The sequence below is a fragment of the Gopherus evgoodei genome, chromosome 3 (assembly GCF_007399415.2).
Source record: "Gopherus evgoodei ecotype Sinaloan lineage chromosome 3, rGopEvg1_v1.p, whole genome shotgun sequence".
Taxonomy (NCBI): Eukaryota; Metazoa; Chordata; order Testudines; family Testudinidae; genus Gopherus; species Gopherus evgoodei.
Genome location: NC_044324.1, coordinates 12,147,914 through 12,164,733, shown reverse-complemented (window position 1 = coordinate 12,164,733; position 16,820 = coordinate 12,147,914). Strand labels below are relative to the sequence as shown.

The 16,820-nt window shown below is 47.3% G+C and overlaps 1 protein-coding gene across 1 annotated transcript; it reads left to right on the top strand.

Annotated features, from left to right (window-relative positions):
• The first annotated feature begins 533 nt into the window (after nt 1–533).
• On the top strand, nt 534–15,032 carry LOC115648018 (interferon-induced very large GTPase 1-like). Its single transcript, XM_030555085.1, is given in 11 exon segments — nt 534–618; nt 6,860–9,983; nt 9,985–12,161; nt 12,164–12,445; nt 12,448–12,471; nt 12,474–13,133; nt 13,136–13,169; nt 13,171–13,298; nt 13,301–13,327; nt 13,330–13,386; nt 13,389–15,032. Coding segments are annotated over 11 exon segments (7,344 nt in total). The 5' UTR covers nt 534–575; the 3' UTR covers nt 14,177–15,032.
• The last annotated feature ends 1,788 nt before the right edge of the window (nt 15,033–16,820 follow it).

The following is a 16,820-nucleotide window of genomic DNA, read 5'->3' as shown; positions in this document are numbered from 1 at the left end:
GATTTTCAGTGGCACTCACACTGCCTGGGTCCTGGTCACTGATCTGAGGGGCTCTGCATTGTAATTTAATTTTAAATGAAGCTTGGTAAACATTTTTAAAACCTTATTTACTTTACATACAACAATAGTTTATTTCTATGTTATCGACTTATACAAAAAGACCTTCTAAAAATGTTAAAATGTATTACTGGCACGCGAAACCTTAAATTAGAGTGAATAAATGAAGACTCGGCACACCACTTCTGAAAGGTTGCCGACCCCTGGTCTACAGCAAGTGGCATCTCATTTTGGCATTCTGTGTGGATGGGGCTTAGGAGCAAACTGTAGCCCCACCAAAGCTAACTCCCTACCGAAATCTCCAGCACTAAAGTGTCTGTGTGTTTGAATTGAGTTGCATGCATGGGCTTGTGGAAAACAGTTGACTCTCTACAGGAAATCTCAGCCTTTACAGAGCATGCATGTGGTTTCTAGTTAAGCAAAAGCCAGTTGAGACTGCAAGAATGGCATGCCGAGGAAAGAGTGAAAGTGAAAGTGAACAAGTTGCCGGGGAAAGCAAGTGGGGCCCGAGGAGGCGGATGGGAAGGCAGTGGGGAAAGAAGGTGCAGTCTCCTAATGCAGGTATTTCCCCCTAGGGATGGGGAAGGTTCTCGTGCCTGGGCCTAGGGGGTTCTCGTTTGCCCCCTGCTCTTTCGCTCATGTAGTCTCTGCTGGGTTAATGGACGCTGGGGAGGGGTCCCGGGGTCTTTCTGATGCAGTTTAGGCCTGAGAACGGGGCCAGTAAGAGGCAATGAAGAAATCGGGGCTCACAGGAGCTCAGCAGAGCACAGGCAGGCGTGGGCCCCAGAGCAGGCTCTGGGAGGGGGATGATGCTGGGGCAGGCTGGGAGGATGAGGGGGTGGGGGCAGGGCTCAGGAGCAGACTGGGTGAGGGGGAGTAAAGTATTGGGAAAAGGTGCCAGGGCCGGGCCGGGCTGGCTGAGCTGAGGGGGACAGCCCTGAGATCAGGGGCGGCAGGTCTGTATCATTTTTGGTGGTGCCCAGAACGTGTCCAAGTCCTGTTTCCCCCTACCCCCCACCCCGACTAAGGCTCTGGCATGGAGTTTGGGTGCGGGAGGGGGTTTGGGGTGTGGGCTCTGGGATGGAGTTTGGGTGTGAGAGGGGTGCAGGCTCTGGGCTGGTGCAGGAGGGGTGCGGGCTGCAGGCTCTGGGAGGTAGTTTGGGTGCAGGAGGGGGTTTGGGTGTAGGAGGAGTGAGGGGTGTGGGCATTGGGATGGAGTTTGGGTGCAAGAGGGGTGCAGGCTCTGGGAGGGAGTTTGGGTTCAGGAGGGGGCTTGGGGTGCAGGGTCTGGGCTGGAGCAGGGGGTTGGGTGCAGGGTGTGGGTTCTGGGAGGGAGTTTTGGGTACTGGGTGTGGGATCTGGGCTGGGACAGAGGGTTGGGGTACTGGAGGGGATGCGGGGTGTGGGGCTGGGCCAGGGATAAGGAGTTTGGGGTGCAGCAGGCAGGCTGCCCTGGGGCTGGGGGCCAGAGAGGAGAACCCCCCGCAGCCCTCTCCCCTCTGGCAACAATGAGCTCTGGGGGACCAAGGGCCCCTCCCCGGCCCCCCCAGCATGACACTCACTCAAGCCCCCCCCAGGCTGCTGCTCAGGAGCTCCAGCCAAGATAACCCCCCCCACAAGTCTACTCGGAGTTGCCTGCGGGGTGGGGGTGGAGGACTGCTATGTGCCTCCTCCCTCTGCAGGCACAACAGCCGCCTCAGCCTGCCCCAGTGCAGCTCCCTTGTAGCCGGCAGCGGCCGGGGAGGGAGCACAGCGCGGAGCTGCCGGGGGCAGCCGCTCACTGCCCAGGGTACAGGCAGGGACACTTGGGGGGGGCGTGCGGGGACAGGGGAGAGACCCGACCCCAAACATTGGTGGAGCTGGGCCTGAATTTGCTGGAGCCTAGAACCACGGGCCCATACAACTTGCCGCTCCTGCCTGAGATCAGGGGCTGAGCGGCAGAAAATGCATCCAGCAGCTGGCTGGCAGAGCTGGGCTGCGGGGGCAGAGCTGGGAGCAGGTTAGTGGGGTTAAGGGGCAGCGGGTAGGTCTGGAGCAGGGTGGGGAGGCCTCAGAAGCAGGTGGGGGGATAAACGGGGGGGGCAGATTCAGGAGCAGGTGGGGGAGAGAAAGGAGGGGTCCGAGTTCAGGCAGTTGAAGGGGGATCAGTATGGGGCCCCACCATTTAGATCCTTGCTGGGTCTGGCCCAGACATGTCCATTTACCCCAGGCTGCACTGGGCGAACAGCTACATAGGAAACAAAATTAGGAGCCTTAGCAAATGGAAAAGGGCCCGTTTCCCCAGCTGGTTGCACCCAGGGACGGCGAGTTGTATGGGCCCATGGTGCTGGGCTCCAGAAAATTCAACCAAAGCTAGCTTGGGGCCAGGTCTCTGCCCCAGCCCCGCCTGCCGCCTCTGCATGCCTCCCCCGAGCATCCCTGCTTGCCCTGGGCAGTGAGCGGCTGCCCCCTGCAGCTCTGCGCACTGTGCTCCCTGGCTGGCTGCTGCCACAGCTGGCTACAAGGGAGCCATGCCAGGGCAGGCTGAGGGGGCAGCTGTGCCTCTGGAGGGAGGAGGTGCATGGCCGCCCTTGCCCCGACACCCCGGCAGGCGACTCCCAATTGACGGGGGAGGGGTGCTTATCCTGGCTGGACTTCCTGAGCAGCAGACTGAGGGGGCTTGGGTGAGTGTCGTGCCAGGGGTCCGTGGAGGATCCCTTCCTCCCCCGGAGTTTGCTGCTGTCGGCGGGGAGAGGGTTGGGTGGAGTCCTCCTCTCTGGCCCCTCACCCCAGCCTCAGGGCATTCTACTTGCTGCACCCCAAACTCCTCATCCCTGGCCCATCCCCACACCTCCTCCTGTACCCCAACTCTCTGTCCCAGCCCAGAGCCTGCACCCAGCACCCAACCCCCCATCCCAGCCCAGAGCTTGCACCCAGCACCCATACTCCCTCCCAGAGTCCGCACCCCGCACCTCCTCCTGTACCCCAACTCTCTGTCCCAGCCCAGAGCCTGCACCCAGCACCCAAACCCCCATCCCAGCCCAGAGCCTGCACTCAGCACCCATACTCCCTCCCAGAGTCCGCACTTTGCACCATCTCCTGCACCCCAATCCCCAACCCCCAGCCTGCACCCCTACCACACCCTAACGCCCTCCCAGAGCCATAGGTGGGGGGGGGTATGTGGGGGGGAACGGGGACTTGGACCCATTCTGGGCACCACCAAAAATGACACAAACCTGCCGCCCCTGGTTTCATACGATAACGTGTCCCTGATAATCCGCGGCTGCCAGCGAATTTGTAAAACTCAAAGTTTGTTTGCAGGTAATTCCCTGCTAGGAAAAAGGCTGCGGCTGCGAGGGTGATGGGTCCTCCCAATGAGAGTCTCCCCTGGCAGTGGGGCAGGCTCAGGCCCTCGGCACCACTTACCCTCCACCTCAGTTTTTCATCCTCTTGGGCTGCATCAGCATCTCCCAACAGCTCTAGAAATGCCGCCAGGTAACCCAGGGCTGAAGGAAAAGCCCCACGGTTCTGGGATGGGGAGAGCCGGACCTGAGGCTGGCATCTCTATAAACTCCATCCAGTTAATTAATGCACAGGGTAAGAGCGACCCCCTGAGGTAAGCGGGGAGAATGGCATTTTTAACCGAATAAGCTTTTGCACTAGTGTTTGCCAGGCAAAGTGCACATGGGTAAGTTGGTTTGATTCAGCGTTGGCTCTTCTCTCCTATTAGGGGAACCCTCCCTCCTTTGGCTTTGGATGAGAAATGGCCCTTCTGCCATTCAAAGGGCGCCCTGTTGAGAGAGGAGATTTAGGCTGTGCAGCGATGCGCTCAAAAGTCAGAACGTACCAAACACAGGCAGCTGCAACTTTAGCTCCCTCCCCAACACATCTCTGGGTTTTTTCTAGATCTCGAGCTCCAGAATAAAAGTCTTAATTTAAAGCAAAATTCTACGGCTCATCCTGTAGTTCACAACCTTTTTTCATTTGCAGACCTCTAAAAAATTTCAAATGGATGTGACCCCTTTGGAAATCTATTGTCTGTATATAGAGTTGAATTTTGTTCAGTCAGTTTTCAGTCTAAGTCTTTTGTGGACCCCTTAGACACAGTCTGCCAAACCCCAGGGGTCCGCAAACTACAGGTTGAGAACCGCTGCTCTAACTCACACAGCTGGAAAAAAACCCTTTAAAATGTGACCCAGTGTAACCAATGCAGCGATATCTCCCCGAGGCTGGAGACAGCTTGAAACTGCCCCATTCATCTTGTTTGGCATTTGTACCTTTAGATACTTACATAAAGAAATGTTGAGTCTCAGTGGTTGCTAACTACTAAAAAAAAATGTTGATTTGCAAAGAATTAGAGACTTCACACTAAATTTGGTGGTACTTTTTGCTAACCAGGAGGATACACTATAGCTATACAAATTTATTTAAATTATTACATAGCCTAACATACATTTATTCAGATTCTTAATTTTTACATTTCTTTATTATATTAGAAAAATGGTGAATGATGAATTTCTTATTTCTGAAATTATGTTTAATTTTTTACTTATGATTTGTGTCAAGCTCTATTTTAATGGAAATTGGAATTCAAGTGAAAATGTGCAAAAAAAGCATTTAAAGTTTTGTTTTTATTAGTTAAATAAAACTACCATAAATGTGCTGAATATAAGAAAAACATTTATTAAAACATATTTCACATTTAGAACTCACAAATTTCTGAAAGGAAGTATTATCTGCAGTAGTAAATTGAAAGATTGTTTCCGTTCATCCTAACCTTCAGGATTTTAGAACTAGTAGATCTCATTCTCTCAGACCTAGTTTTTATTCATAGATTGGAAGAGGAAAACAAGAGTTTGTGCTTCATTGACTCCCAGTTGGTTTCTTAACTTTGAATGAACTGACCTAGTTGAATAAACTGAGATGAAGAAAATGTTTGCTGCAACTGCAGAAGAGGCTACTGCTGTCTAAAGCTAGTTTAGCCCTTCAGCAAACTCTGGTTCCAGGTGCTTGGATAATGACTTCCAGCCATTCTGTAGTTTGACTTTCTTTAAAAATTAGCCAGCAAACATACTACTTAATATTAATTGTATTTAATGTAAATGATTTTAATATATTATAAGTAGTTTAGGCCTTAACATATATTTTGATAATTTCAAATATAATTTCAAATTGGTTTATTTTTAAAACGAAAAATATATTTATGTAACCCTTCTGCCCATCTGAGTTGGCAGCAACAAGGGCTGGGTTCAGTATCTAGGGGTTCTGTTTCAATAACTCAATGCAAAACCAGCTCAAGCTCCCCCACAGTGACCTGGGACAATTACATACCACCACCCCAGGCACCTCTAAGAGGCAATACTTCCCATCTTGCAAGCACGGAGTCTGAGTGTAGCAAAATCCTTTTAATAAAGGAGGGAAACAATGCAGCATTATGTTAGGGAAACACCACAAACAGGATTCATAATACAAACCATGAGCAAAAGACCCACCCCCAAGTAAGTTTGGCAGTATCCTTTTCCCCTCAGGGTCTTAAGTCCAACAACTCAAAAGATCACCCCAAAGTCCCAAAAGTCTCTTAAGTCCAGCAACCCAAAAATCACCCAAAAGCCCAACAACCCAAAAGTCTCTGTCCCTTGTCAGTGCAGCCCCAGAGTTCAAAAGTTTATCTGCAGAGTTTTAAACCCCCCCAAGCCTGGGTGGAAATGGGGGGGAAGGGGCACATGCGGTGTTAAGGGGCACCTTACATGGTCCGAGGCTGACTGCCCAGCCTCTCCGTGCAGTTCTGCTGCAGCCTTCACCACGAGCCGCACCACTCCATCAGCCATCCAATGAGCTGCTCCAGCTGTCCCACAAACTGCTCCGCTCTGCTTTGCTCCACTTGCCATCCTGCAGGCTGCTCCAACCATCCTGCAAACTGCTCAGCTCCGCTCTGCTCGCCATCCTGTGGGCTGCTCCAACCATCCTGCAAACAGCTCAGCTCCACTTCACTCACCATCCTATGGGCTGCTCCAACCATCCCACAAACTGCCAGCTGCTTAGCAATATATCTTCAGGCTCCACCACTAGTTAACACAGCACTCAGTGATCTCAGCCCTTAGTAATTTTAGCTCTTTAGTGATTTCAGCTTATAATAGGGAAGTCCCAATGCTGGTGCACCATTAGCCCAAAGTTAATTCAGCACAGCAGCCTGTAACTAGACTCTTAATGGAATCAAAATTAGCTCTGCTAGTCAACATTGGAGAAAAGAAGCAGTACAATTGGTGTTTCAGGCCCTCAAAGGGAACCCACAAGTACCCATCCCTCAATTCACTGGGTTTTGGAACCCATGTCCCTTGTCTAGCAAGTGCTACTTAGTTGATGGTGAGTCCCTCTGTCATAAAACTGTTCCACTGGCCTTGATTCACATAATCAGGGTAACAACACTTTATTCCTCCTCCGGCCGAATAACAGAGAAATTGGGGATCCCACAGCAGCCAAAGTGACAATTTGGGCTGCTGTCGGCACATGCTAGGTCGGGTGGGTGTGCCTATGCAAACAAGACCAGCCCCTGCAGTTCTTTTCCACAACTCATCATAATTCACCACCAGATGTCAGGGTAGAGCTCATCCTGACTCTGCTTACATTTAAATAAAAAATATAAAATCCTTAATTTATTTTTATTTTTTCAAAGTCATAATTTCTTATCCACCCTGGCTGTGGCTAAGTGCCACAGTGTAGCCCATTATATATTACATAAGGCTGGGAATGGAGCTGAGGGAGGTAGGGAGGGAAGGAGAGACATCTTCATGAAAGTGATTTTTTTTTCTACTCCATTTCACAGCCATGTCTACAGGAAAGGAAAACTCCCAGAATTCAGCGCAGGGAGATGCTGCAAAGGATGAACTAGCCAAGAGACTGGGAGCAGTGGGTCTGAGTGCAGAGTACTGGCTGCCTAAACTGCACAAACAACTTGGAGTTACCTCTACCCAAGCCCTGAAACACCTGCGATATGAAGACTACCTAAAATTAGAGTGCGACGTGCAGCACACATGGGAAAAGCAGGCCCTCCAAGAACTACTTAAGATAGACAGCAAGGCAACAATGAAGCAGCTGCAGGAGCAGCGCTTGGAGATGCTAAAGAAGAGGCAGGAGCAGGCTAAGTCGGCACTGAAGGAGCTAAAAGAAATGCAGGAGAAAGGCAGGAGCCGCCATGAGGAAGCTGTAACAAAGAAAGAGGAGGAGCTGCAGGGAGCTATGGACATAGCCCCAGAGTATTGGGCACCAGCTGAGAAGACTTTGAAGGAAGTGATAGAGAATGTGCACAGACAATTAGACCTCCTGGAGGAGTCGGTGTCCCAGAGTGAGAATCTCCCCGACAAGGAAGTTTTGAGACGGGCGTCAGGAGGGCTGGCCCTGCAGGGCATTTACCAGACCAAGAAGCTTGCAGAAATGGTGGAGAAGCGAGAGCAGCTCATAGACATCCCAGAAGGGTTGGAGCTCTTTGGTCCAGAGCAAGGGCCGTTGTTTGAGAAGAAGGAGTTTTCATCGGCTGAAGCAGAATCCTCATTCACAAGGGCCATGGAGAAGCTGGGCTTCAGCATTAGTGTCACAGCCAAAGGCGGATTTGGGGCGTTCAGTGCTGAAACCAGCTCAGATTACAGCAGCTTTTCGGAGTCTGAAGAAACCCACAGGTCCCGCTCTGAACACACCTACATTTGCACCACCAAGTACAGCTACCTCCCACTGGCTTCATGCTACTTCCCAAAGTATCAGCTTCGACTTTCCAGTGCGGCGCTGCAAGAATTAAAAGAGATTGAGGACATTTTAAGTCACACCTCAGAGTCGGACAAGCTCAACTTGCTGAAGAGCAGGGGCGGGAGTTTCTTCAGTCGATTCGGATCTCATGTAAACCAGGGCCCCCTTCACTTGGGTGGGATATTCTGGTGGAAAGCGTCGTCTGAGGGATTCCGGGCAGAGCAGCTGAACGAGGTGAAGAAACGAACATCTGATGCACTCAGCTTCCGTATTGGAGGCAGCTATGGTGGGTTTGGTTTGAGCATTGCAGCTGGTGTGACTGCATCAAAATCAGGTTCTGAAACCTCATTTCAGGGCACAGATAGAAAACAAATGCAAACAGAGGTTCAGCTGTTTGTGACCAAGACAGGCGGCCCACCTGGAGTGGATTCACTCACAGCATGGAAATCTGGGCTACTGGCCAGTAACAAAACCTGGTCTGTTATTGACAGAGGTTCTCAGATGATTCCAGTGTGGGACATAATCCTGTCCAATCACAGACAAGATTTTAACGATGTTTATCAAATGAGCAGCAGCCTCACAAGGGCCTATGAAGCCCTAACAAAGCTCAGTGCAAGGACATTGGTTGGGGAGGAATTAGTCAGTGCAGTGGATGAGGCTAGATCATTCTTAGAGGAAATGAAGACCTGGGAAGTCACTGGGGATGAAGAGCAGCTGGTGACGCTGCTCAATTTCAAACAGAAGCTTATTGAGAAAACAAAACACAACAGGACCTGGATTGACATTTGCCTGTCGGATAAGGTGCTTCAGGATTTCCTGGAAAACACAGTTTTACTATGCAAAAATTTACCTGCACATAACACCATGTCCACCAAATTTCTGCTGCGCTGCCTTCTGGATCCTCATATCTATTCAGTTAAGAATTTCCCCAAATCTTCCTCCATTATGCAGTGGATCTTTCATGCGAAAGAAAAGCAGCAAAAAGCTATCTGTGTTTCTGAATTTGCTGATTTCATTCAAGTCCTACAGGAAGTGAAGAATTACATACAGGCTGTTACCTATGGGCCTAACTCCTCCCCAGCAGCAGTGGAGGCAGCAAAAGTAAAGGCCAGCTTGGATGTGAGTTTAGCTTTCTGTTCCTTGCGGAAGGCTCTACAGGGCCAAGAGCAGATAGACATAGAACTGTTATTACTCTCCGTTGCAGCCAGTGCAGGATATCATGTGGACAGTAACACTTTTCAGTATCTCCTCAGATGCCCAGAAATTAACTTCATGTTAGAGGAAATGCAAAGGGCACATGAGAGATATTTGACCCTTAGGGATCAGGATGTTTCCAGAGCTCAGGCTTTCCTGCTATTGACAGGTCTGACAGTGACAGCTGAATTCAAAGACGTGTCTCCAGAGGAGAAGAAGAAACGTTTGACTTTCATGAAGCGTCACCTGGGAAAGTTGTTGTCAGGTGAAGTAGCTCATGTCTTTATGAAGCCTAATGCATGTGATGACTGGAATGCCTTGGAAAGAGACCTAAAAACCCTTGTAAAAGGAGAATATGAAACTTCCAGTAGCAATCTGCAGAAACAGGATATAATAAAAGAACTAAGGGATGTCTGTCAAAGGGCAAAGCAGACACCCCTACCAAAGCCACAGCCCCAAGCGCCACCAAAGGATGTTAAAATGTCTGAAGGATTCAAATCTCAAGACTTTCTCAATCTGATCAAACGACTTGGACTTGAAAACTACTATCCAAGGAAAATGGGGATGTCAGATTTCCATATGGTTGACAAGACCTCTTTACATGACAGACAGCCCAGCACTGAGAGTGAGCTGCCATTTTATTTTTTGCAAAAGCTGTTGATGCTGGACTATCGGGTACGGTATCTGGTTTGCAAAGATGACTCTAAAACAAAACAAGGAATAACAAGTGTATTGAACACATCAAGCAAGATGAACGAATCCTCAGATGCAACCTCAGATATTTACGAGGACTTTTTAAATGATGATGAGGGAACTAATGAGTCTGGTGCACCAAGGCAGACACATGTGCACCCAATGGATGTCCAGATGGCAATTTTTCATTGTGCAGATGATTTCATGAGACAATATCTTTCAACAAAGCTGGCTATCTGCCAGTTTGCACTCCCACTTCTGGTGCCAAATCCTTGTACTTCACAAATAGAATTTCCTCTTTGGTCCCTTAGCCAGTTCAAAAGAGTGGCAACATATTGAGAAATCAGGAGTGGAGACTAGCATTAAAAATTATAAAAACAAACTGATTTATCAAGCAGATACACCTGTGGTGTCCTTCACACGGATTGGTAATTTGCCTCATTGTTCTAAGTCTCAGATCCTGAATGCTCTGCTGAGTAGGCACAAACATGACATTTTTTTCCATCGTGATTGTAGAGGCAGCAGTAAAGATTGTCTCCTGATGAACGGGGTTGTGGAAATCTCCTGGTACTGTCCAGGAGGAAAGGGTGATGACAGATTTGACGATTGCATCGCCTTCACTAATCTTCATGGGGATGCAAGAGAGCATGAGCAGCAGGTCAGATTTTTACAGGAGATCGCTTCTATAAATGTGGTTCTCTTTACAGCTTCTGATGAGAATAAAATAGGCAGGCAAATTGTAAGTGATCTCCTGAACTCTCCAAAGCCTTTTATATGTCTTTTCACTGAAAAAGAAAACGTAGCAAGTAAATCCAATCTAAACATAAAAATAGGCATGAAGAACAGAAATGAAGCAGAGTTAATTGATGAACTGGCAACAACAATCAAAGATTTACTGGCTGGTTCGAACCCCACTTGTAGTCTTGAAACCTGTGCAGAAACTGCCCGCCAGCGTGGTTTTCTCATTGATGAAGACAAAGAAGAGTGTAAACAAGCCAAGTCAATGGCACAGACAGTGATGGTCCTCTTCAAGGAGAATAACTTATCGGGCATGAAGGAAGAGCTATTGCCTCTTCAAGGACAATTGTGGCACAAGTGGTGTAGGAAAGATAAGGAACTTACCCGCTTACAAGATAAAATGAAGAGAAGCATTGAACAGCACCGGAGCCAAATTGAATCAGAAAAACGTGCTATACGACATGATCAGATAAGGAGAGCATCCTCCCACAATGATTTAATGAGGTCAGTGCTGGAAATTCTCCAGTCCCATTCAGAGACCACCAAAAAATATTTCTTGCAGTGGTTGAAAGTATTTCTGGATGACTTGAGCTCTGATCATCTTGCAGAACTTCGCCAAAAATACCATGTCTTATGGTCACAAATGCTGGAAGAAACAGACCCAGGAGAAAATGGTGACTCAGAAAATGTATTGAAAAGTAACTTGGAAACAGTCTCAGCTGAGATAAGTGCTTCTACGATTGGCCTTGAACACATTCTGAGAGAGGTTGCTCAAATTTATGAAGCTCTCAGTACTTTGTCCCAAGAACATCAACATTTTCTTGAACTTCCACAAATTGCAGCTGACCTGATGGCTTCTGGGTATCCCATTGAGCTGATGGATGGTGATGCTTCATACGTGCCACTGAAATGGGTGAGATCAGTTTTTGACAAGTTGACTGAGAAGTTAGGAGACAAAAAGGTGTTTGTCCTTTCAGTGCTTGGAATCCAGAGTACTGGGAAGTCAACACTGTTAAATGCCATGTTTGGTCTTCAGTTTAGCGTCAGTGCAGGCAGATGCACCAGGGGAGCATTTATGCAACTAATTAAAGTGAACGAGAATCTCCAACGAAGTCTGAACATTGATTATATACTGGTTGTTGATACTGAAGGGCTCCGGGCCATGGAACTAACCAGTAAATCAAAACTCAATCATGATAACGAACTAGCCACCTTTGTCATTGGTCTTGGCAACATGACTGTGATAAATATCTTTGGAGAGAACCCTTCAGAAATGCAAGATGTCCTGCAGATCGCTGTCCAGGCATTTCTGAGGATGAAGCAAGTAAAGCTCTCCCCAAGCTGTTTGTTTGTGCATCAAAATGTTGGAGAAATAACTGCAAAAGAACAGAATATGGAAGGACGAAGACGCCTCCAACAAAAGTTAGATGAAATGACAGTTATTGCAGCCCAGCAAGAGTTCTGTGATGTAAATCGCTTTAGTGACGTTATCCGATTTGACGTGAACACCCACACTCATTACTTTGCTCATCTCTGGGAAGGAGACCCACCAATGGCACCTCCGAATCCCAGCTACAGCCAAAATGTGCAGGAACTAAAGAGCAAGATTCTCATGGCTGCCACAAAGGAATCCAAGGGCAGTGTTTTAAGGCTTTCAGAGTTAAAAGTCCGAATAGGTGATTTGTGGAAGGCTTTATTAAATGAGAACTTTGTTTTCAGCTTCAAGAATACACTGGAGATTGCAACATACAACAGGTTAGAAAAAATTTTAACCAGTGGACCTGGCAGTTGAGAAGTCACATACTAGAACTGCAGACAAAACTGAACAATCGAATTAAGAAGAGAGAAATTCAGCATGTCACCAGGAGAAGCCTTGAAGAAGAAGTTAAAGAAAAATATCATGCCATCATGAATGACACAGAAAGTTTCTTCACTGAGGATCAAGACTGTGAAATATTAATTCAGTGGAAAGCAAGTACTGAAAATAAACTGAATGATCTGAAAGAATCACTGATTGATGAAACTGAGAGGAAAGCTGAAGAACTTATCAACTGAAGAAGAACCAAAGCAAACTTGTGAAAAGAAGTCAGAGTATGAAAATGAGCTATTCAGAAGAAGCAAAGAGTTGGCTCTGAGATTACAAGGCGAGGAACTAAGTGAAGCAGCATTGAAAGAAAACTTTGACGGCCTTTGGAAACGATGGGTCTATGAAGTATCTTCAGATGCCCCTTCTGCTGAGGAACCTGACATTAGCTTGGATGTAGAAAACATTCTTCTGCAGCATTTTAAACAGGAATCCAATATAGCAGAGAAAATTAAAAGTTCCTCCCACAAAAATACATTTTCTGTTGATATTTCCAAGCATATTGTCATGAAGAAAACACTACATATCTTCAATAAGACTTTGGATAACTGTGATATAAAGAACATAAAGCAGGTTACAGCTCGCATCATACAGCTTGTTAAGATGAAAATTGATATGAAGGAACAGCAGATAATGGATTATAATCAAAGTTACATTCATGAAATAGTGAATGAAATAAGAAGAGAGGTGGACTCTGCAGCCAAAAACTCAAAATACACATTTAATAATGAGTACAAAATAGAGTTATCCCTGTATCTGTGCAAAATGGCAGCAGAGCGATTTGAAGACATGCACAGAGCATTTAAGAATGCAAATGATCCAACCGTCTATCTTGAAAATAAGAGAGACGATTTCTTTAAATGTTTTCAAATTTCTGCCAAGGAGCAACCTCCATCACAACATTGCTGATTTCTATGCAACAAGCTTTCTGCAGCTCTCCGCCAGGCAGTCTATGACAAGACTGCCATTGACATAGCCAATGAGATGAGGTCTAACTATTCAGCCTTCAATGGCAATAGATCCAAACTGGAAATCAGTATTTGATATCCCTGGCAGAGGAGGAAAACTTGAGAAGTTCAGAGAATACATTCACTTCCCAAGGGACTTCTTAGAGAGTTTTATCAAGAATGCGTTGATGATTATTGTTTAGACAAGAAAAATTCAAGACTGGAGAATTTTTTAATTATTTCCCTTGATTCTTTCCAGATTCTTGTTCTTTCAGCTATTCGTGACTCGACTAGAGTTGTCAAAGATAAATATGGCAACGTATCCTTGTGGCTGGATGAATTTTGCAACCGACTTGGAGATGACTTAGACCTTCCCAGAAGTGATCTGAAAAGCATTGAAACATCAGGAAATAAAGGACATAGAGTTTCTGAAGAGGCAATGAGTAGAGCTTTGCCCCCAGTCCTAGAAAACCTGAAACAGGAATTTGCTGTGGTTGATATGGAGCCATTTAAACTGAAGCCTCATAAAATACTATTCGAACAGCTCTGTGGATGCTGGGAGCAATGTCCCTTTTGCAAGGCTCTTTGCACAAACACAATACCTGGTCATGACGGAGACCACAGTGTTCGTTTCCATCGTCCTCAGGCCCTGAATGGTACCCAGTGGTACAGAACAGACCAGCTTGTCATTGAGATCTGCTCTAGTCTTGTAGCAAGTGACTGCTTCATGGTGCTTTGTGAAAGAATCAATTCCTATAAAAATTATAGACAAGCGGGACCTGCATATGCCAATTGGAGCATCACAGCAGACAACTCAGCGCAGTCTTACTGGAAATGGTTTGTGTCCCATTTCAGATCAATATTGGAAGAAGATTATTGTGCAAAATTTCAGGGCAAAGGAGCAATCCCTCCAGAGTGGGATGAGTTTACAAAGGAGGCTGTAATCTCTGAGCTGAAACAGCTGTAACATTAGTATAGCATCCCCTATATAAAATGGGGGCATTAATGTACCAGACTTTGCTACTGTAGCCATTTATTATTGTTATTTAGTGTTATGGATAATTTCTATGCTATTTTTTCTATAATTAATGTGTGCTAGTAGATTTAAATTATCCGATTCTAGGCGTATAAGATTAACCAGTGTTTAGGAGCGCTGTGTGTATATTAGAAATACAGGTAAAGCCTGGCTGGTATGGAAGGCCTTCAGGCTGAGGCCTGTAAGATTTTAGCTTAGCCAGACTAGGCCACAGGCTTAGGAATGCTTTGCATGAGTGGGTGACCTACAGATAACTCCATGCCGGTCAGGTCACAAGATTACTGTAAAAGATGTTCCAGTAGGTGATGTTATGGAAAAATAGATTGAAACAGACAGCAGTGTATTTGTCCAAGACCACGAGACACCTGATTGTAACACCATGGAATGTCCTGTCCTTCCCACAGGTTGCCGTAGATGCTAATGATAATAAGGGGAACTAAGAAACAACTTATTAAAAATGGGGCACCCCAATATTCATGGGGTGTGGAAGTATAGGTAAGGAAAAGAGGGCTGAAACCTTCATGTATATGCATAAGGTGTTAGGTGTGGTCAGAACTACAATATAAAAGAGATTCCCTGGTTGGGTAAAAGTGGGAAGACCCCAAGGGAAACCCCAGCAGGAACTATCCCTCTATCAATGATCATCTGTTGAGAGATCCATTAGACCCTAGAATATCCTTGAGGATGTGAGTAGTTATTGCATGGGTTTCTGTATGATTTGTATAGACCAAGGTAATTGTAATTTTAACTATTGCTTCAATAAAACTTGAGTACAGATAAGACTTTATATTTGTGACTGTGTTCGTAGTCACTATCCTTGGTCTTCGTGTGTTCCTGGAGTCTCCAAATCTGCAAAATATCCGGGCTCCCTGCATCCAGGTCACTTTCCCCACCTGTGCTGCGTAAGGGGAGGACAGGAGAGAAGCAGCTCTTGATGCCTCCCAGCATGGCCCAGATGGGGAAAGTGACCTGGATGTACGGAGCACTTGCTGTTGCTCTCGCTCCCCCCCTCACAGCCCCCTAAGGGGGCACAGAGGAACGTTGAGGGGGAGCAGTATCTGTGTGTCACCGCTCACTCCTGCCATGTTCCTCCACTGGCAGGAAGCACAGAGAAATCTGGGTGCCCCCCCATGCAGCACTCTCTTGCCAGCTGCGAGCAGTTTCTGACTCCACACCGGCAGTGCACACCTCTGCAGTGCCGCATGGTGCCCCTGGGAGGTCACCCGAGTGCCCCCCGTTCACGTGGACCGGGCCCAAGTCCCTCTCCCAAACCCTTCCCCTGCATAGACCTGGCCTGATCCTCTCCTCCTCCCTTCCTCACCCCCCTGAACTCTCCCGCTTACCCCCCCAACCCATTTTTTGCAAAACTGGGTATTTGTCCCACTTGCTCTTGCCAACTGACGATTAGTTGGCAAGAGCAAACAGGACAAAAAAGTTGGGACGTCTGTGGCAGGGTTTAAAAAGGGGGCTGTCCCGGCCAAAACGGGATGTATGGTCACCCCTAGGCTATAGTACCAGCTGCCAAGGTAGCCCAGGCAGAAGTGGGGAGCCCCGGCCCCTCACTTACCCTGGGTGAGGTGCTGGGGAGCCTGTGTCCCTGTCCTCCAGAGCGTGCTGCCCAGGGCAGGTAGAGGGTCCAGGACTCCCCATAGTGGCCCAGGCTCCGTGGGCAGCTCTTACCACCACCCAGCTTCTGGACAGGCTAGGAGGCGAGGCCATGGGGGAAGGGGAGAAGCAGGAGGAGGGGCCCTGTGGCAGGGAATGGGGACCTCTGGCAGGGAGTGTGGGGGGCCCCAAATGTTCTTTGTACCCAGGGCCCCAGTAAATCTTAATCCACCTCTGAATGAGGCTAGTGATTGGATTTCTTCAGTCACATCTAGAGGCTACCAAAGAATATTTCCTGCAGTGGATGAAAGTATTTATGGATGACTTGTCCTCTGACCGCCTTGCAGAACTTCACCAGAAATACTGCAGCTTGCGGGCTCAAATCCTGGAAAGAAAGAAAGGAAGAAAGAAAAGGAGGAAATAATTACTTGAAAAATTCACTGCTAAATAATTTAGAAACTCTCAAATAAGATAAATGATTCTACAATTGACCTTGAACACGTTTTGAGAGAGACAGCTCCGATTTATGAAGCTCTGGATGTAACTAACCAAAATTATGAATGTTTTCTTGCACTGCCTCAGATTGCAGCTGATCTGATGATGTCAGGGTATCCCATTGAGCTGATGGACAGCGATGCTTCCTCCGTGCCCTTAAAATGGGCTGGCGCACTTGTTGATAAATTAATTGAGAAGTTAGGAGACCAAAAAATGTTTGTTTGTTCAGTGGTTGGCATCCAGGGCACCTTGCCCCAAGTCGTTTTGTTGTGCACCAGAATGTTGGAGAATTGACAGCAAAAGAACAGAATATGGAAGGGCAAAGACGTCTCCAGCAAAAGTTAGACGAAATGACAGTTACTGCAGCCCAGCAAGAGTTCTGTGATGTTACCTGCTTTAGTGACATTATCCGATTTGACGTGAACACCCACATTCATTACTTTGCTCATCTCTGGGAAGGGAACCCACCAATGGC